This window comes from Chinchilla lanigera, unplaced genomic scaffold (assembly GCF_000276665.1).
Source record: "Chinchilla lanigera isolate Chin_1 unplaced genomic scaffold, ChiLan1.0 scaffold00028, whole genome shotgun sequence".
Classification (NCBI taxonomy): domain Eukaryota; kingdom Metazoa; phylum Chordata; class Mammalia; order Rodentia; family Chinchillidae; genus Chinchilla; species Chinchilla lanigera.
The window spans coordinates 3674937-3697016 of record NW_004955429.1 but is presented as its reverse complement, the minus strand read 5'-3'; the positions used below and the strand labels follow the sequence as shown (position 1 = coordinate 3697016).

Here is a 22080-nt window from a genome sequence, read left to right as displayed (position 1 = left end):
TGAACAAGTTTGAGAACTGAATATGTTTTTCCCATAAGAAATAATGGAAAACCAAATAATTGGTTCTGAGGTCCCAAAATTTCACAAGCAGTATATATTATCCAGGCTAGAGCAGTGCTTTGCCCCTTTGTGTCTGCGAAGAGATACAATGCAATGCAATGCGTAACACATTTCCAGTCGGATTTTCAGTTTGCCTACGGATCACCATTACAATCACCAAAAAGATTTTTTTTCAAGCTTTGCTGTTTGCGTGGTGGAAAGTTCAAACTTGGAGCTGTTAGACAACTGAGGTATCACTGATCATAATTTTCCTCGGACTCATGCACCTTTTCTTTTCTGTTTCATTTCAAGCCAAACAATCCTTCTCCAAATCACTCCTGCTTAGTATGATGTTGATTATGGGTTTGTCGTATATACCTTTTATCAATTTGAAGAAAGGTCTTTCTATATCTGTTTTCTTCAGAGATTTATTTTTTTAATCATAAAGGAAAGTTGCATTTTTCAGCGGCGTTTTTGGCATTTATTGTGCAGACCATGTGGTTTTCTAGCCTTGGTTTTATTTATGTGGTGTATTATGTTTATTGATTTACATATGTTAAATCAGCCCTCTATTCCTAGAATGAATCCAACTTGATCATAGTGTATGATATTTTTACTGTGTTGTTAAATTCTGTTTGCAAGAATCTTAGTGAGGATTTTTGCATCCATGCTCTTCAAGGATATTGGTATAAATAGCTTTCCTTTTTTATTTTAAAAATAAAAGGAGGAAAACATTAACAGACAGACAACCTTTTACAAAATAGCAAAAGAACAGTACAGACAATACAGAGTAACAAAGTGGTAGGAAATTAACAATGCTTGTTGTATTACATATTGATATAGCTTTCTTTTTTTTGTTGACTCCTTATCTAGTTTTAGTATGATGGTAATACTGGCTTCACAGAAAGAATTTGGAAATAGTCCTTCCCTTTTTATTTCATGGAAAAGTCTGAGGACCATTGGTGGTAACTGTTCTTTAAAGTCTGATAAAATTCAACAGAAAATCTACAGGGTCCTTGGATTTATTCAGTTGGGAATGTTCTTGGTACTATTTTAATTTCATTGCTTGTTATTGATCTATTTATATTTTTAAATCTTGAGGCTCAATTTTGGGAAATCACATGTGTCTAAGAACTTATCTATTTCTTCTAGATTTCTCAACTTATTGGAATATAAGTTTTCAAAATAGTTTCCAGTAATCCTCTTGGTCAGTGGTATTGGTTGAAACTTAGCCTTCGTTATCTCTCATTTTCTTAATTTAGGGCTTTTTCACTTTCTTTTGTTAAGTTTGGCTAAAGATTTATCAGTCTTGTTTATCTTTTCAAAGAAGCAATTTTTTGTTCACTGAACCTTTGTATTGCTTATCCTCCATTTCATTAACTATGTACTGATGTTTATTATTTCTTTCCTTCCATTGGCTTTAGCTTTGACTTTTTGTTGTGGACCTTGAGATGCATCATTAGGTTATTTATTTGGGATCACTCTGCTTTTCTAATGTGTTGTAAATGTCCCTCCTAGAATGCTTTCATTGGGTCCCACAGATTCTAACATTTTTCCATCATCACTTGATTCGAGGAATTTTCAAATTTATCCTTTAATATCGCAATGACTCACAATCATTCAAAAGTATTTTATTCAATCTCCATGTATTTGTGTAGTTTCTGTGGTTCTTTTGCTATTAGTTTCTAGCTTCATTCCATCCTGACACGACGCATGAGATCATTTCACAAATTGCTTGCTATTCTTTAAGGTTCGTTCTATGACTGAAAATATGGCTTTTTTTGGAGAAAGTTATGTGAGATGTTCCTGACACTATGTAGGTGCCTGGTAATTCCATCAAATGTTGTATTTTCAAGATAACATTTTCTTTTAAAAATTAGCTAAGATATATCATTCAGTAAATATTTAATACATATAAGTTTTCTGTTGGAAAAGCATATGAAATATAGAAAAGCGTGGTCTTCTTCAGTTTTAAATTTGAGTCAGAGATACCACTGTACAAGTAACTATAAGATATGATAGAAAAAAGTGTACAGACAAAAAGTGATTATAGGAATTTAAAAAGAAATGACTAAAGTGGTCAGAAAATAATTCATTGGAATAATAGTATATAATTATACCACAATAAAAAATGTTACCTTTTAGAACAAAAAACAAATCAATCAACTCTCCTAATAATTATCCAATACCTATTTAATACGTCCTATATCTTGCACTCTTTTTGACTATTTTCTCCGTACTATTACATTAATCTTCAAAATAGTTCCAGGAAGCAGTATTGCTATTGTTTCATCTATTTTACTGATGGAACATCTGAGGCATCTCAAGACAATGTTAGGTAATTTGCCAAAGTTATATAGCAACTGAAGAACAGAACAGGACTGGGACACAGGGTAACTAGATTCAGAGCGAGGACTCTCCACTATCACCTGCATTGCCTCTGGTTCAGCCAGACTAGGATTTCCAAGTAACTATCTGCTGAGCTGTTTCTAATAATACAACTGATTGAATTCACTATATTTTTATTTTCTTTTATTTTTTAAAGTTATACCTTACCCATAGATGCTAAAAGACTCTACTGTTCTTTCATTTATTTTGGAAGGACTCGGTCTTCCCTTACAGGGACAAATCCTCAAAATTTTTATCTGTGAAATAAAGGTTGAAGGCTTTATCAATAATTCCCAAACACTTCAAAAGTAATTCATTATTTTATAATATAAAATTACACAGACTTCTGTATTGTGGTTGTTCATCTATGTTTATTCATTACCCAACTATTGCTTAATGTGTAATGGGAAGCTTTAAAATAGCACAGGATTTTAAAACTCCAGGAATCCACTGTTTCAGAATAATTTGTAAAATCATTTCTTTTTTATTTTTTAATTTTAAAGAGAAAAAAGATAAACATAACAATGAAGCAGAGTTTCAAAACAGGTTATAAAGTCATTTCTACTAAAAATACTTGAGATGTTATGCTAGATTTTCTGTTCATTCCTCTAGCTGCTATTGTATCATTTCTGTCTGGCATGAGAATGGATATATATACATATATGTACTATCCAAATCCCTTAGTCATAAATCAAGATTTCTGTCTGGTTTTTTTTACCCCTAAATTTTCTCTGCTTTCTTCAACTTTAATTCTTTAATAAACAATAAAGCTTGTTTTGTAGAACTCATAATTACTATTGGACTCTTATGGAAAGGAAATGTGTTTAAATATATGAATTAAAATCTGGAATACAAATTGATAAAAGCTTAACCTATTTTGTGAAAACAATAAAATATGGGGCTGGGGATTTAGCTCAGCGGCAAAAGCACCTGCCTGGCATGCGCAAGGTTGTGAGTTCGGTTCCGGTACTGGAGAAAAACCAAAAAAAAAAAAAACAAACAACAAAACAATAAAATATATGTACATATATATTTTTTTCCTGAATCCAAACATGTCTCTAGTATATTCTGAAGGCAAGTTTTTATCTGTGTCTTCTCCATACCTACATAGTGAACTGGAAAACTGTGGGCAAATACCGTGTATAAGTGAAAGAATAAAGTTCAAAAATTTTTATTAACTTTGAAAGCACATAAGGTAACATTATTTCCTGTTCATGTCTATTTTTCCATTTTTAAAATTTCTTCTTAAGACTTTTGTTCAGTGCTTTCTCTGTTCCTTGAAAATATAATTCTAATTTAATACCTTCATTTAATGGAAATATTTGAGAAATATCAGTAATGACATTCTTGGTACTGGAGAAGAGGGGCTCCACTTGTAAAATGTTAGCCCCTGCACCATGGCCACCAGCAGTACCCAAAAATATCACCCAGGGTTTGGGGAGGGGTTGTATTTTCTGTTAGGATGGTCTTGACTTCTGCAGAATCAGTTTAAAGCTGCTACTCCAGCAGAAGGTTTTTAGATATATGTTTTTGGATGTTGTACCAGTGAGGGTTTTACTAGAGAAACAGGTATAACACAAGACATACAAATGTATAAGAAATTGCAAGATCGGCTTATGATGGCCCGCCACAGATTTTGATGAGGAAGCATGCAGAGGGTGTCGCACACTGGAGACCGAAGGATTCAGTTCAAGGTCTGGAGTTCACTGCAGTGTTCTGTGCAAGTCTGTATCAGGAGCACGATGGGTCTGTGATGGAAGGCTGATGAGTTTGCACCGCAAGGCTGAAGGATCCAAGGCAGAAACTGAAGCATCTGCACTGGAAGCCAGTAGACAATGTCCAAGCTGAAGGCAAGGACTGGAGCTCCTCCAAAGAATGGAAACCTTTCTGTCCTTCCTCATTTTTCTTTTAGATCATCTATGTGATGATGTGCCACCTTACGGTGGCTCCTCTACACTCTAGGGTGTAGAATTGCTGAGCCAATTTAGTAGCACTATACAGTGTTCCTTAGGCATGGTCAAACCAGTTGTTACCTTGTAAGGATCTGCTAAAAATCAAACAGGAGCATATGAAAGGTACTAGAGTGGCTTGCATGCATCTTTTGACTGTCTTTCCTAAAATTGTTCACTTGTTCCTTTGTGGTTCCACTAAAACTGCACAAATATTTGTCAGTACCTATGTTACTTTAATGCAATCTCTGGTTCACATGTCTCTTTTCCTGTTTTTATTGCTTGTTGTGTTTTATCAGTTGCATGTAACATGGAAAGGTTATTTACTATTTGTTGAATGAAGACTCTGGTATGAAAAACGAAGAGCTGCTGTGGTAATTGACCCAAGTAGTAAATTAAATAATAAGAATGGAGTGGTAGATTGTCTGGGGCATCCAGTATGAATGAGGTTTTCTTGTTAGGGTCCTCAGGCAAGAAAGGTGAGGCTACATTTGTAAGTGAAAATAAGCAGACTCCAGTGGACAGTAGCAGCAGGAACTAGCCTGGCTTGCCTATACAGGGAAGTAAGGAGAGGTAAGTTTGCACGTACTAAAGGCTTAGAAACAGCAAATAGAAGCTCCTCAAGTTGAATTAAAGAATGTATATTTTATTTGAAAGCAATAGAGAGCCTCTGTAAATCTTTGATCTGAACAATGAGCAATCAAAGTAACATTTTAAAAAATTATTTGAATGAGTATATGCTTAGATCAAAATTCACATGTATCAAATACCAGTTTATGAAGTATTTACTGTAGTCTGGGTCATCAGTTGATTCTAAAGGTCTCCTTCTTTCTGTCCTTATCCCACAGGTTGTTATTTTGTACTTCGAGCCGAGTACATTTCGCTGCATCCTCCTGAGATGGGTCCGTCTTCTCGGTTTTGCCACTGTGTACGGAACTGTCACTCTGAAGCTCCACAGGTATTCCGTATTATTCTTCATTTCTAGGGAAGGATCAAAGTTTGGGGCTTAGCTTGTAACTGTGTTCAGGGTTGGCCACTTAAATGTTTTAATTTTAATAATTCAGATACAAGATAATCTATATTTTTCAATTTCAAGGCAATATGTCTTAGATTCCCTAGGGAAATCTTTAATACAACTGAAGTTTGAAAAAGATGCTTTAGTAAAATGTGCATTGGTTGGTAAAATGTGTCATTCCTCCTTATAATTATGAAAAAGAAAAAACCCATTAGAGTGATAACTAGTATTTACTAGCTAAAACCAGGAAGAAATACAAAGACAATACAGCTAAAATGGTGATTTGTGTCTGAGCTGCCACAGAATCCTGTATAAGCTAATTCAGCAATGGGCTTATTTCACAAAAGCTACTGTCCTCCATTCCCAAGTTCTATGCTGACGATGTATGTGTGAGGTTAAAATATATATATTCTGGGCTTCCCTCTTTACCTGATATGCTGCCATGATTATCAACCTTGAAAAATGGAGAAAACTGTAAATTGCCTCATACTTAGTTTCAAAACCATGTATTAGGAAGAATGAGGCAATAAAATAAACTACTTATTTACAGAAGGTAGGGATGGCTGGGAAATAGTCAAAGGTTTTCTCTTGCCTCCCGTTTCCATATTTAAGCAAAGTTTCAGTGAAGTTGTGCCAAAGAGGATTGGAGAAAAACAAACAAATGCCTCTTGCAGGATTCAAATGTAACCTATAGAGAAAATGCTTTGTTTTGATCATCTCGGAAGCTGTTTTGATACCCACAATAAGGTATTAATACTTTCATGCTAATTTTTCCATAAGTGTTTCTCAGTGAAAGTCTTCTAATACTGCTCACACAATCAACGGCTTATTTTAGATGTCATAATGTGCATGTTTGTCTTATGTTAAATATCCTCCCCTTCAACCTTTTAAAAAGTGTGATAATTACTGACCACACAAGAATCTCCCTTCCTCCTTCCTTTCATCCCTCTTTCCTCTCCCCCACTTCTTCCTTCTCTCCATCCTCTTTCCTTCCTTTCTTCTTGCTACTGAGAAAAACTGAGAATGCTCTAGATTATCTTCTTGGAACAAATGTGAATACCCTTGACCCTAAAAATAGTAAATTACAAAGATTACTGGACAAGGTTTCAAGAGGTTCAATTTAGATATTACTGTATCCTCTCACTGTAAGGAATCATGGTTCTGTCTTATAAACAAAAGCATTGGGCTGGGGATGTAGCTCAACAATGTAAGCACCTGCCTGGCAAGCGCAAGCTCCTGAGTTCGATTCCCAGTACCAAAAAAAAAAAAAAAAAAAAAGAATTAGAAAAATCTATAACAGTTTTCTGCTTCTCTCTTTATTCTGTCCATATCATAGCACATTTTGCTACTGTGGCTTACTCTTCAAGTACCTCCCAGACTCCCATTCCTTCTGTAATCGCCCTTTGCCCACTAATGTTCACTGAAGGAAAGGAAGAATCAAGCACAGTAGACCTTCTAGAACTCCTGAAATAGTGCCCTCTTGTGACTTAAAAATAGCTCTTCTTCATACTGGTCTGGCTCTTAGTGTATATTGGGTTCTCTACTGTAATATTTTCACTGATTTACAGTTGTCTAAAAACTGTCTTCACTACCTTCCTGAAGTGAGAGTCCTTCCACTGAGTCTCCAACACTCAGCACAAAAACTGACACCTGGGAGGTGGTTACTACATATCAGCAGATGACTAGCTGAATGAAACACCCAGTGCATACATGGGCTCTGCTTTCCTGAGTTCTCTGCACATGGAACATGTTCACATTCCCCAGATCGCTGCATCATTGTGTCCCCACATGTCTGAAACACAGAACGCCATGGTCTGTCTGCAAAAAGATATTTGGTGGACTGTGAATACAGTACGAAATAAACCAAATCATGCAGTGAGAAAATTACTTCCATCTAGGTTTTATTTCAGTCCTTCTTATTATTTCCATGAGAAGGATCAGTTTGGAACTAGTAGGTCTTTAATACCAGTCAAACAGTTACTGGGCTTTCTATGGAATGAAGAGTGGATCAGGCAGCAAGCTTTTCACTACACTGCTATCTATTTAAGATGCATTACTTTTGTTTCATTTTTGTATTTTTGTTGTTACTTTCTGTTTATGCAAAGTGTTGTCTATTGGCTTTTCTTTAATGTAGCAAAATAGTTCCCTTTAAAATATTTTCAAACAATAAAAGGAAACTAATTTAAAGAAAACACTAACTGGTGCACAGATCCAGCAGAAATCTTGAGGGTGGCATGCAAATTATTGGAATGTAGGAAATGAGCTTATTTCATCATCTTTTTTGTTTATTTTTAAAGCCTGAAATTAACAGTGTTTTCTCTCTGTGACTCTAGAAGTCATTGCAATGAGGAATTACTCTATAGAAGGCTTAAATCGAGTGGAAACTATTTCTAATTTAATGAGCTGAATTATTCTTATCCTGTACGAACCATATGGCTTTATTATTATATTCTGGATTTTCCTCATATTGCTTAAATTTAACTGATTATATTATTGTTTGTCTATAAATGGAATAATCAGCATCCCAGAGAAATATGAGCAATTTGTAGGAAGGCAGACCGTGGACGGATGGGGCTGGGGTTTCTGTACCCCATGTTTAGTGCTGCACTTTGAATCTATCGTGCATCCAATATTGGTTAAATGAGTGGATGTGTGGATGGTTTTAATGAATGGAACAGTTAGTGGTATTTTGGGCTGATAGCTCTTAAAGTCAAGCAAAATGCAACCCAGAAGAAGTGACTTCTAAACTTTTCCAGTGACAAGATGAAGAGAAGAGACTAACTTCTTATAAATCCAAATATAAATGTCATTTCTAGTATAATTTCTTATGCAACCAAAAATAAACTACTTTAAGGAAACCACTCAAAAGGAAAGAATGACTGGGATGAGGGAAAAGAGAAAAGAAAGAAGGGGAAATATGTGTGTATGTATACAGAGGATAGCTAACATAGCTGTACTACTGACTTTTATTGCTCTGTTGAAAGGAACAGTTAATGTTTAAGTGTTTAATCAATCTTACATGTCTATATTTGTTTATCTGAACATCTAATTTGAAGATATCAATATGTAGTACAACAACCATTGTTAACTACTTTAACGTCTAAGAATGAATTTCCTCATACATAAAATGGTTTACTATTTTACTTATAAAGTTGTAAGTGTTAAATATACTTTGAATGGATGTAAATATACGAAATGGAGTTTTTTTTGGTTGCAAACCACAGAAACTGACTATGGCTAAGTTAAACAAAAAGGGAGTTCATTCTGAGGATATGGGAAAACCACAGAATTAATGGGAAACTGAAGAACAGGCGATGAGAAGACCATTTCCAGAGGAGCTTGAGGGATTAAACTAGGTTGAGCTAAGGGGTTTTCACAGAAATTTCAGTTTTCATTTTAAATTAAAAAAGTAAAAGTCAGTCATACCTCCCTAGACAGAAATTCTAAGGAAATTATAAGTAGGGATACATAAAATGACTGTCATAGTCCCTTGAAGATAAGATAGACAAAAAAGACCTGAGTTTTATGCTGTACAGGTATTTCCCTCATGGTTTAATAGAAACAGGAAACATTTTTTTCTCTGTCACCTGGTCTCTTCCTGATGAACTGTAGTGTAATAGAATTCCTAGAGCACTGAAAACTTGAAAAAGATATGAATAAGAAACAGGATTTCACTAAATCTTTAGAATTGGTACTTCTAGTCTGGGATGGGAACTCATTTTTACCAAATCTCTGTGCTTTTTCTCTGGTAATCCTGTGCCGTGTCTGAGAATGCAGACAAAGACTACTACAATAAGCCAAAAGAAAACTAAAAAAAAAAGTTTTTTTGATTATTAGCAGTGTAACACGGGCTGCCTTAAGCTTGGCTTGGGGATTGGAATGGTCTGTCTATCCCTTGGGGAGCAGTATTTTGTCACTGATATTGTTTGGTATAACTAGCATTTGTGACCATAAAAATCAGACCAACATTCACTTATTCACTGATTTATTTGCAGTGTTGGGGTTTGAACCCAGGGCCTCATGTATGCTAAGCATACCTTCTACCAATAAACTACACCACTGATTCCAGATCAACTTTTAGGTTTCTTTATTATTTATTTAAATTCTCTACAAATACCCCACCCCACCCCCCACTGGCAGGCCTTCATGCAATGCAATTTATTGAGATTGGAAGCTATTTCACCCTGTTTGAAAAAAGGGGTGGAGTGTAACAATACAGGTTTTTAGTTAGCTCAGTAGGGATCATAAGGTAGGAAAAAAAATGAAGTGGACAAAACAAAGAACATGCATTTATACAAGAGTTTCCTTCAGTAACCAAAGAATTGTTTGACAGTATATGAAGGCCATAGGCCAGATCTAAAAGGACATCTAGTACTTTCATGGACATGTGGGTTCATATAATACCTGACCTCCTGATTGTTAATTTGTTTAAGAAACTGGGGAAGGCATAATCTCTAGGCTTAGAAAAGCCACATATGTTTTTAGGAGGCAACATAAGAAAATGTTTTTAAAGAAAAGAGGGGTGGAGAGAAATTTTAAAACTTAAAAGAATATTTCCCTACAATAATGTTTTTGAAGCCACATTAGCTTTTCATTTTTCCCAGGCTAATCAACAAAAGACAAAGAACTTCTTTTATACTGTGTTTAAAATGAATCTTTAAACAAGCTGCAAAAAGGCTTCTCCTGGCTGTGGACTGGGATTTGTCATTTCATGCATTATTCAGCACTCCTTGCTCTGGGTACAACCCGCAGCAGTTTTCTCTGCTGTGCTCATTAGCACCAAATATTTACAGTTTGTGGGAAGGTTTGTTTTTTATATGTTTTAGTTTGTTTCCTAGTAAATTTTAAAAAGTAACTGGGAGATATTTATATATATTTATTTTATGTATTCTTCTAAGTACATATAAAATAAGAGACCTTAAATTTCTAAAACTGCAAAAGAAAAGCAAGTGGGTGGCTTTCTAGAAAACGCAAGAGTTTGTGATAGAGTGAACATGGTCTCTTTTAGCTTAACTTGTGACAATCACAGGTGGCAGGGAATTTTCAGTGGAGCCTCAGGCAGAAGCACTTATTTAATTTTATAAATGAAGTGCAGACTTGTCTGTTTTTACAGACCACTGAACGAGCTATTGGTTAATCCCTCACTTAGGAAAGCTACAAACGAATGACCTTTGTTCTTAAATGGCTAAGCAGATGCCTTCAGACATTCACAAGATTCTTCTAATACTTGTCTTGCACCCCTACACATAGATGAATGATATTTAGGGTCTGTATTTGTCTGTTACTATGACAAAATATCTGAGGCAGGCTAATTTTATAAAGAAAGGTAGTTTGTCTCACAGTTTTACAGGATGAAATTCCTCTAAATAGAGCTGGTTCTGGCAAAGGCCTGTGGCTCATCTCTAAACAGGAAACCAGACAGCAGCATGGAGCCAGACCTACTCCTCAAAATAACCATCTCTCAAGAACTAAAGTGTGCCATGAGAAATACTTTAACCTTCCAAGGGTATGCCCCCAGTTAGCTCAAGACTGCTACTAGGCCTCATATCTTGAATTTAATACCACCCATCTAGCCTTACTAGGGACCAAACCTGCAATACACAGTCCATAGAGAAACACACTAGCCATATCCAAACCATAGCAAGCTCCTAAGTCGTGACCTAAACAAAGCGTTTGAATATGAAATAATTTTAAAATGGTTTTGGTCAATTGCCGATCTCAGACAAAATAATATACGAGTAAATCATCCTTTGAATACGTAGATGTGGACATTGCATTTTGAGTAGGAAATGGGAAAAGCTTGGCATGTGGACTGTAGTTATGACATGGATTCCAGGCCTTTTCTCTGCTCAGCTCACTGGTTTCTCATCTTTACTGAGCAACTACTCCGGAATGTAAAATACCCTGAAGTGGAGAATTATTCATAGGGACATTTCTTAAGAACCATATAGTTCACTATAGAAAAGGAACTCATGCTTCTGAGAAAGGTCTGTTTCTGTCCGGGAGTGCACTACTTGGACAGGAAGCCGAGCAAGTTCCAAACCAAAGAAAGTTACCTAACTTTAGAAATGAATCCAAAAACATTTGAGCCTTTCCCCTTGCCTTTGTGTTTTTCATATCATAGAAGAATAAATATATTCTTTATTTAAAAAGTCACACAAAATGAAATCTTGGAAGATGAACGAGTAAATTGATGTTGCAGAACTCTAATATAGAATTTTAAGAAATTATAGAAAATTAGTTTTATAAGTGATTTGGCTTTTCTTTTCCAGCTCAGTAACTCATTAAACGCTATTCTCGGCTTTTTGAGATGAAGATTTACAAAGAATCACTGGAGACAGTTTCACTATTATAAATCATATTTAATGAAACAGGAAAGATTGAAAGTCATTGGCTATTAATAGCTTCATAATTTCATTAATTAAGGAAGAATGTGTATGCAGTGTACCGCAGAGACCCAGTGAAAGCACAGGCGATCGGTGTGCTAGCCTGATTCTGCATAGCTAGATCTTAGCTTGATAGACGCCATGTTTTTGTCATTCTGATTGTTCTTAGGCATGAACGATCTAAAAAATGAAGGCAGTTGAAACACTGAGAAATAAGCAAAGGAGGCCTTCTTCCTCCATGTAACTTCTTTTTATGGGCACATTTGCATTTTAACTGCGGCTACCTGAGTCTGCATGCCCTGGGATGTTATGGAGCTAGGAGACAAGAGTCATGAAAAGAAAATCCCTAAGCTTCAGAGAGTTACTTTTTAATTATAAAATATCTAAGTAGCTAGAAAATAATTTCTTTCTAAGCATTAATTCCCACTCTGGTCTTGCTAGTGACTTCTTATCACACTGTCCTGTCCAGCGTGCACAAGGACTCCAGCAGAAAGGCCAAAAGTTATTAACTGTACTGGTACTACATGCTGTTTTCAGAAATAAGTTAAGAATTTTGCCCTTGAATAGCTCCATTTATAAATATGTCTAATTTAGTTTACTCCTATGAAGTAAAAGATTTGGGAAATATATGCATACTGACAAAATATGCATTTATTAACTAGAGAGCTGCATTCATATAGAATCTTTAATATCCATGTGTACCTTTCAAATAAAAATACAAAGAAAAGCAAAATTCATTTTAAATTTAAATTCATTTCATTTTTCATTCAAAATTCATTTTTCTCCAGAACATATTAACTAATAGATGTGAATAAAATAGAAACATAGTTCATTCAGAAAACTAAGACTAGAAACTTTATCTGACTTCAGTTTTTCTACTTACTTTATTACATGACACATGTCTTTGAAATGTACTTTATAATGTCTACAGTCAAAGCCTTTCCATTTTGAGCCATATATATATTTTGTCCATTTTTTTTGGCAGTTTAACAAAGGCTTTGTCAATTTATTGGTCTTAAATATAAATATATATATATATATTCTAATTACTAATGACATCACAATAGATTATGTCCAGATCTCTGAGAAAAGGCTCACATTAGAATATATTGTTTATGGGCTGTGTGCTATTTTTGAAGTGTGAGTTTTTTTCTTGCCTGGATTTTTATGCTTTCAATTTTTTTTTTCCATTGGTACCTGGAATCAGGCTCATGACCTTAAGCTTGCCAGGCAGGCATTGTGCCATTGAGCTATATTGCCAACCCTGCTTTCAGTTTTTCATATGAGTATGTGTGTGTGTATATGTGTGTGTGTGTCTGTGTGTGTGTTTGTGTGTGTGTGTTTACAGGCATGTGTGTTCTACCCAACCTTTAAAGGAAAACTTCCATCTGGTAATTCAGAATTAGTACTTCTGAGACTAAAGCTTGTAAGTACTTTATCATTCTAATGTTCTTTATTAGCAGCTCTGTGAGCAAATCCTGTATCCTTTATGCCTTTCAGTTCAAATATCTATCTTCTTTAGGGGAAGTAGATGAAGGAATAAGTGAATAGTAAGATTAATTCATTCAGGGAGTGAGAAGAAAGGGGAACCAAGTTCCTTTAAAACCCAAGATGGAACAACCGCCTTCTTCAAGCTGTTTGCTACCATCACCTGCCTCCAGATGTTGTATTATGCCTGGGCCCAGAGTGAGGGCCTTGGCTTGTTTGTAGATGGATACACTTACAATCCTTCTCATGTGACAATGGCTCACCTAGCTTGTGCCCATCCTGTTGGTTTTCATGCAAAATGTGTATGTGTCCAATCTGAAAACAGTTGTGCCAACATCCCACAAAAATCCCAGATAATTCTGGTCAGCTTCACCAATTAATTATACCAAAGATTTGACCCCAGTTGTTCACAATCATTTTGAAAAATAGCAGATGAGTCAGTACTTCTACAGTAGTCAGCTTTCTTGTTTATGAGATACAATACTAGTCTAAAGGAGGAGGAGGCCTGGAGACCTCTTTTCAAAGCAAAGTCTTTCAAAGTTATTCACCTTTTTATCCACTTGAACCAGTGGAGGGTGGGGTCTGCAAATTGTATATCTACTAAAGTGCAGTAACTAGAATACATAAATCTAACTTAGTACCTAAAAGACAAATAACTAATTTTTAAAATGAGAATTAAATAGTTGTCCAAAGAAATTATACAAATATAAAAATACATGCACAGATATTCAAAGAAACTAGTAATTAAAGCAGAGAAAATACATTAGGGTGCAGTTTTTCACGAATTTCAGTAGGAAATAGTGTTTTCTTTAAAAATTATAATTATTAATAATAGTAAGTAGCAAAAGGTTAAAATATACTATCCTGGAGAGAATTTTAATCATTAACTCATCTATACTTCATAATATGTATTAAGAGCTTTTTTAAAAAAATTCAGTTATTTTACTTTCTGAAAAATAAAGAAAAACTTAAGGATAAACACAAAGACTTACCCGTAAAACAGTCATTAGAGTGTGGATGATGAAAACTGTGGTTTGATTAAATGGCTGTTGGCTATCAAAGAGCATATTGTTCATAAAATATAGAATGTTATACTACAAAGCTCAAAGTAACATACATGAAGCAAATGAAAATATAAATTATACACTATCATTCTAATACTATAAAAATGTTTTTGTGTGTATACAAAACTACTAGAGAATAAAATTCCCCCAAATGCTAGTAGTATTTATGTATAACTAGTGCAAGTTCAAATGGTTTCCATATCCTTTTTTATAATTGTTTATGGTTTTCTAATTTTTTTGCCTTAACAATGTACTATAGTTTTAATAAAATAATCCTGTTGCATCTAAAAATAGATGTCCTTATTGCAGTGTTTATCATTTATGAGCCATCACAGGCAAAGCAGTGTAATAGTAGGCACTTTGGAACTTGTAAAAAACTTTAATTCAAATGGTGTTTAATCTAGTGGTGAGATACAGTATAAATAATTCAATAGCACAACCAAAGGGCAACCATAGCAGCACTTTTTAATTAATTTCTAAAAGTTTCACTGAAAATGACATCAATAATATCAACTAAAATATCAAACTCAGCAGTTGTTATCTCCTGAATTATTTCTATGCTTACAGTTTTCCTTTGCTAGCTAATACATTTTATTTATTTTTCTCTGGGTTAAGTTTAAGGTTAATGCAAAGGACACTTCAGGATTTTTAAAAATGTTTTTAACTTTTTACATGGGACTAACACCTAAAATACATAAAAGATATTAACGTGCAACTCTTCTTTGAGAATGTAGTGAGTTTTCTTGTTTCTTAAAAATGATAACACATGTTAAATAACAATGGCATATTTCCAAATAAATTTACCATCCTTTTGTGGTGTGTAGTCTGGTCCATTCATTTTCTATTTTGTATGCTAAGGAGCCTGAAAAATAGAACCAATAGACCTTATAAAGTAGATTGAAAATGACCATATAAAGAGAAACATTGTGTGCTATTATCATTTCTTCCATATGCCCATATGCACAATCTTGATTAAAAAGAAAAGATTCCAAAAGCTTTCCCTTAAAATACCAAGGGAATATTTACATGTGATTAGCCTATATTTCAGGGGGAAAGAATTTTCTCAAACTGTACAACTAAATCTTTAGTTATAAGTAAGACTAAATCAAGATGTAAATATTAACATTAAAATGGTGTATTTTAGACATTTCTCCTTTGCATTTTTTTTATTTTAAAGAGAGAAAAACAATAAAAACAAAACAATTTCAAACAAGATCATAGGAAATTAGCAATGGTTATTATATTGCATATTGTTACCTTCAAAGTAGTTGCTCAGATTACAAGATATAGGCATGCAAAATTGATCAAACAATGTAAGCACTAACTGTTCCTTTCAATAAACTAATAGAAATTAGTAGTACAATTATCTTAGCTATCTTGCATACATATATTCTTTTTTAAATTTTCCCTTCTTTCTTTTCTTCTTCCTCCATCCCAGTTCTTTGAGTGTGAGCAATTTCTTTCCCTTTATTATTAAATGTGTGTGGAAGGCCATGAATGGAAATTGAACATCTGCCATAGACAAAATAGACCAAAGGGAGGTAGAGTTTAATCACACTAACTGAGGTCAGCTGGTTGTGGAAGGCTCTGAAGCTAATTAACTAATCAAGCTGTAAACAACTAGTTAAACTGTCACAAATTAACTGCCTGATTGACTGTAGCCAATTAAGTTGTTTTGTCTGCCTTGTTTCTGTTTTCCTATAAATACTCTCTGACCACATTGTTGGTTGGAGTCCTCAGGGTGGGTTCTGATGCTGGGAACTACCAGATTCCTGAATTTTTTTCTCAAAACAAACTACTAAATTTTGTTGGCCTAAGGAATTTTCCCTTCAGCACTGTCTACAAAGCCATGCAATTGGGGATGCTTCTCTTTTGCAATTGTAATAAAATCAGTTATTTAAGTAATGATATTATTAAGCAACCATCTGCAATAACTTTCCTTTTATAGTTCATCTGAAATCATCTTCTTAAAACCAAAATGTCATGTTGAATAGTATAAGAACCTAATCCTGGAAATGAAAATTTAATTTACAATTGCATGTCCTGATTAATCAGTGCTAAATAATTGCAAGATAAGGGCAGAAATTCTTTTAATAAATACTTGGCAGAAAATGCTATGCAATTCATAATTAGTCTGGAAATAAAGAAAAGAACTATCATAATTCTTAAATAATCTGATTTACTCTTAATCTTCAGAAGGGTTTACTATCTGTATATTGTTGAAATATTTTTTCTGTAGTAAGTTGGAGGCCAGAGAGCAGAGAGAGGGGCACCAATATTTTCTATATTTAAATATGTTCCTCTGTGAGCTTTTATTACAAACTTTTCAAAACTAAACATCTTTTCAGTGCAAGAACTGAATTGCTTTTAAACATCCTACATTTGCAATACTGTTATAACCAAAAGAGCTGCAAAGGAGTGGTTAAGAAACAGGTGTTCACGCTGAGTTTAAGGAGGTCTGATTTTAGGTCATTTAGCATTATTGATCTGTATTTGAGGGAATCAACCATGCTATATTATCAGATATATGGTATATTGAGCTCCATCTCTTCTTATAAACCTAAGGTTGCTCTGCATAGGTGAATGATACATTTACTGACGAAAAACTAACGCACAGCTTATCTTCTACACCTAGTGAATTCTACATACACAATCATGTGAGGGGAGGAACAACAGTGCTCAGGGTGTCATAGCTACAGTAAACAGGGACTCTGGCATACAGAGAGATTCAAATGTTCAAATTTTTCTGCAAGAATCAGGGTTGGGGGTTGAGGTAAAATTCACATAACGTAAAATTAACTGTAATCTTCTCCTAATATTTATTTTATATGAAGACAGTGGTAATATTTTCAGTTTAATTCCTGATTTTGTTCATTTTTTTGGCAGTTTAACAAAGGGTTTGTCAACTTATTAGTCTTAAATAAAACTTTGATTTGTTGGTTATCTCTACTATTTTGTAATCTCCATTGCCTTTATTTTTCTAATATAATTTTTTTCTTGCAGCTTGTTTTGGGTTTTATTTGCTCTTTACTTTTATTTCCTTATGGTGGAAGCTTAGGTTATTAATCTGTTTCTTTTTTAATATATGCAACTAGGAATTTCACCTGGTCACTGCATTTGTTGCAACACCAAAGTTTCAATATGTTGTATTTTCATTTGCATCCACTGAAAATAATTTTCTAATTGTCCTTTTTATTTCTTCTCTAACCCATTATTAAATGAATTTTGTTTAATTTCCATATATTTGTGAGTTTTCCAGTGTACCTTTTCTAATTCAATCTATTGTGATCAGACAAGATACTTTGTATGATTTCAATGTGAAAACATTTAAGACTTGAATTGTGGCTTAAGGTATGGTCTATAATAATGTCATAATCTCACATAATACAATGAAGCTATCTAGGATACATCAAAAATACAATAATTCTTCCCCCAAAGACTCAACAGTTCCAGCATTGCTGAAGTCAAAGGTAATCTTTGAGACTCAGGGCAAACTCAGCTGTGAATTCCTATAAAAATTAAAAAGTAAGATTTATAACCCCGAGGTAAAATGGCACAGGATAAACAGTCCATTCCAAAAGGCAGCAATAGGAAGCTAGAAAAGAATAGGATGAGGGTAAGACCAGAAACCAACAGTCCAGTAGCTCTGTATCCAGCATCTGGTGCACACATCGGTAACATGTGAGATCTATAGGGTTTGGGCAGCCCCAATCCTACAATCTTGCCAGTTGTGGACCATATGATCTCTCTCTTGGGTTGGCTCTCCTTACCATCTGTAACTTTTCTCGGCAGATGTTCCATATTCTTGGCATCTTTGACTCTTGGGTCTTCACTGTACCTTTGGCTTCATTCCCACACGTTATGTATATACCCCTGAGGGTCACACTGCCCATATTCCCAGGCTTTCCTTTGGTGTCTGAGGGAAGCCTTGGTAACACCACAACCTTTGCATTGTGTATGGCAGCAAAACAAGCATCTCATGGTGAATTTCAGGGTCTGCTGCCAACTTGAGCAGTTCCTGGGCCACTTTGAACCATGGCTGTAATGATCTCAGATCATCTGAATGGTTGAACATGGTGAAATGAATCCTGGGAAACCAATTCCTAGGTGGGCTTTCCCAAGCAGAGGGCCTAGGAACTTCCTTCTCATATGAAAGGTTTATACTTTAGTCTGAAGGAAGTAGGGCTTTACTGATTTCTGAGATGCCCTCAAGGCATTTTTCTTCCTGTCCTAGTTCAAAATTCTTGGTTTCTTTTTAATGATACTACTGTGATCTTTGCAGTAACCAAAATTTTGGCCCCAAGTTTACACATGGAGATTTTCTGACCAAGATTTAATTTTTTAAATACTTACAGTCTTCTCTTTGTTCACTATTATTACTATACACTGGCCAAAAGCAGTCAGCAGTGTCCATGCCACAATCTGAACACTGGGTTGTCTTCAAATATCCTCTGCCAGATCAATTAGTCCACCACCATTAAACTCAGCCTCCTAAAAAGTCTCAGGACAGAGGCAAAATGTAAACAAATTATTTGCCACAATGTAATATACATGCCTTCTAGTGTATTTCCCAATAGAATATTGATTCCAACCGAAGCCTCATGAGCTTTGCCTTTGCTGCCCACATTCCAATCAGCTTTCTATTCTTCTGAGTTCTGACCATACTCACTCATCAAGTTCTGCGTATAATATTCTAGTACTTCTCTAGCTTGTGCCTCTAAACCTTTCCAAATTTCTCTCATAAACCAGTTACAAAGGCTCCTAAACCACATGGTCACATATCAGTCCCAGAAATGACCCCGTTTTTTTCTTACCAATTTCTATATTTGTCAGCTCTTCTGCTGCTAGGATAAAATACCTGACATCCATAATTTAAAGGAGATGTTTATTTGCCTCACAGTTTCAGAAAGTTCAGTCTATGGTCAGTTGGCTCCGAAGAGAAACGTCAAGGCATGGTGGAGCAAAGCTGCTCTCTTCCTGGTGGCTGGCAAGCAGAGTAGAGGCATAACAGCAGCAAAAGTTGTACTTTCTGAGGGCACATTCCCAAGAACCACCTCTGTAAAACCCATCTTTTAACAGCACATTCAACTGTGAACATCATGAGCACAGCACCCCATAATCCAGTTGACTCTCTAGGAGTCTCCTCATCCAGTCATGTTGACAATGAAGTTTCACCATCACATGTTCCATTTTCATTCCCCTCTCTTTTGTTTTACTATATATGTTTTACTTATGCTCTTAGTGGTAACCCTGGGAATTACAATCAATATCCCAAATTTGTAGCAATCTATTTTAAATTTATATCAACTTCAATAGTATGTAGTAGTCTAGTCTCCACGTTGACATTTTTATCTTTGCAAATTATATCTTTAGGCACTGTGTGCTCATGAATATAGATTTATATTGGTTTTATGCAATTGTCTTTTAAATCATGCAGAAAAAATGAGGAATTGTGAATCTAAAATGTAGTAATACTGACTTTTATATGAATTTTCTTAATTACCTTTACTCATATTTTTCATTTCTTCATTATTTGCATTCTGTGTAGGTCCTTTCACTTCATCCTAAAGTATTCCCTTTTGTATTTCTTATAGGGCATCATTTACTAGAGACAAACTCCCTTAGTTTTTGTTTATATGTAAATAACTTAATTTCGTCTTCATTCTTAAGACAGTATTTTACTATATAAAGGGTTTGGAGTAGGTGGGTGTTTCCCTTTTTATTAAACTTTTGTATATATCATTATATTGCACCCTGGCCTTTATGGTCTCTGATGAGAAGCTAGCTGTTAATCATACTGAAGATACAGTATATATAGCAAACTTTTTCTCTTAATGGTTTTAAGATTTTTCCATTGTTTTAAACTCAACAATTTGAAAATAAGGTGTTTTAGTGTGAGTCTCCTTAAATTTATTCTACTTGGAGTTCCTTGAGCTCTTTGATGTGTAGATTTGTGTCTTTCATCAAATTTGGACTCTTTTTTATTTGTTTAGACTTTTTAAGCTTCTTTTCTTTCTCTGCTATTCTTGAGACTCCAAGTATGCTTATATTGGGATGTTTGATGTTATATCAAAAGTATTTTAAGCTTTATTCAAATTTTTTCTTCATTCTTCTTTATTCTGTTCCTCAGACTAGAAACCATACTCTTTCACTGAACATGAAAGTACCAGAGGGATAAAAGGAAAGGTATTCAAAACTATGGGTATCTGCATTAGAGACAAACGTATCTGGAAAACTAAAGGAGTTGTAGCATGTTCAAGATGCAGATTCATAATATGCTTTCTAAAGATTATGTGGTTCTGAAACAGCTCCTTTGATAAAATACTGTAATTGAAATAATACATAAGTAAGAGAATTCTGCTATTTACTGACTGATTTTGAATAAAAGATCCTTTTCCTGGACTTCAGAATTCTCTTCTACACATTAATAGGATCAAAATGGAAAATAGCAAACTTCCTTTCAGCTCTCACCATGCAAGATTTAACTTGTAATAGTCATGTATCCTTCTCTGATCTTCCTCTCCTTCCATTTTTATTATTTTCTCCTAGTCAATCTACTGCAATAAGATAAGAAAAAAGCAAGAATAGAGTAAGATATGGGAATTCAAATAGATCACTGTAATGGATAAAAAATCTATATTTGAGAGACCCTGTTGTATAATTTTCTTTCTTATAGAAGCAATAGCTTAATAGAAAAATCGAACATCATCTTTGATAAATGTCTAAAATCTATTTTTGGCCCAGTGATGCAATACCTTTTAACACTAACTAAAATCCACCCAGTTACCAAAATGTGGCTTTAGAAAAACTGATGAAAAGTTTAAAAAATATTATTTCTTGTCACCACTTGAAAACAGAATATTCAACAACAACTTGCAATGCTTTTTATAATATTCTCTCTCCAGGTTCTTTTGTCAAGCACTGAATGGCTTTACCTTGACAATAGGTAAACATCACCTCATATGTTTTAGTAAGCACTTATCCTCTGCACTTTTTATGAAAGTAGGAAAATTAATAGAAATTAAATTGGAACAGGAAATGACAGTATATTAACATTATTTCAGTTCAATTGATAGAAGACCAGATGTCTTGAAGATGTTTTAAATTCATTCCTTTTTATAAAGAAAAGAAATGCTTTGAAGTCAAAAAACATGCAGATATTCTGAAAGTGGGAAACTTTCTATTACTATTGACTTTGAATTCTTGTACCAGCATAATAAAAACCCCAAAATCCATGTAGCAGTGTAGAGCAGTCTGTTGGAAAGACACCTGCACCCATCTTAAGCCTGTTGGGGAAAATAGTTTAGCGTAGCAGTTCTCAAACTTTACACTTCATCAGAATTACTTGGAGGTTTGTTAAAATAGACTGTAGGGTATACTCTTTATAGTTTCTGACCCAGTTAGTCTGGATAGGCATTAAGAATCAGGTGACATTGATGTTACTGGCTCAGAAACTACTGACCTAGATCAAGTGACATCCAAACTGAGACATGAAGGACTATCTAGGATTTAGCTGAATTTAGTGTTTGTATTGGTGTGGGCTGGAGAGTAGGCAGTGGGATAGATGGAGACAAAGGCTAGAATAGATGATACTTGCATAGTCTGGAGGAACCTGCAGGACTCTAGAGAAAGTGGTGAGGGATGATGCTACAGAGGCAAAGAGGAACAAATATTTAGAGGCTTTTGCCATGGGGTACAGGAGCTAGGATTTGAAGAGCCATGGAAGGATTATAAACAGGAAGCAACATGGC

At 34.7% G+C, this 22080-nt stretch overlaps 1 protein-coding gene across 1 annotated transcript in view; it reads left to right on the top strand.

Moving 5' to 3' along the window:
- Positions 1-22080, top strand: part of Gpr158 (G protein-coupled receptor 158) — a 412097-nt gene that overhangs the window by 356844 nt on the left and 33173 nt on the right. The window contains exon 6 of the mRNA XM_005386897.1: positions 5225-5334. Coding sequence (XP_005386954.1) covers positions 5225-5334 — 110 coding nt within the window. The remainder of the gene's footprint in view (positions 1-5224; positions 5335-22080) is intronic.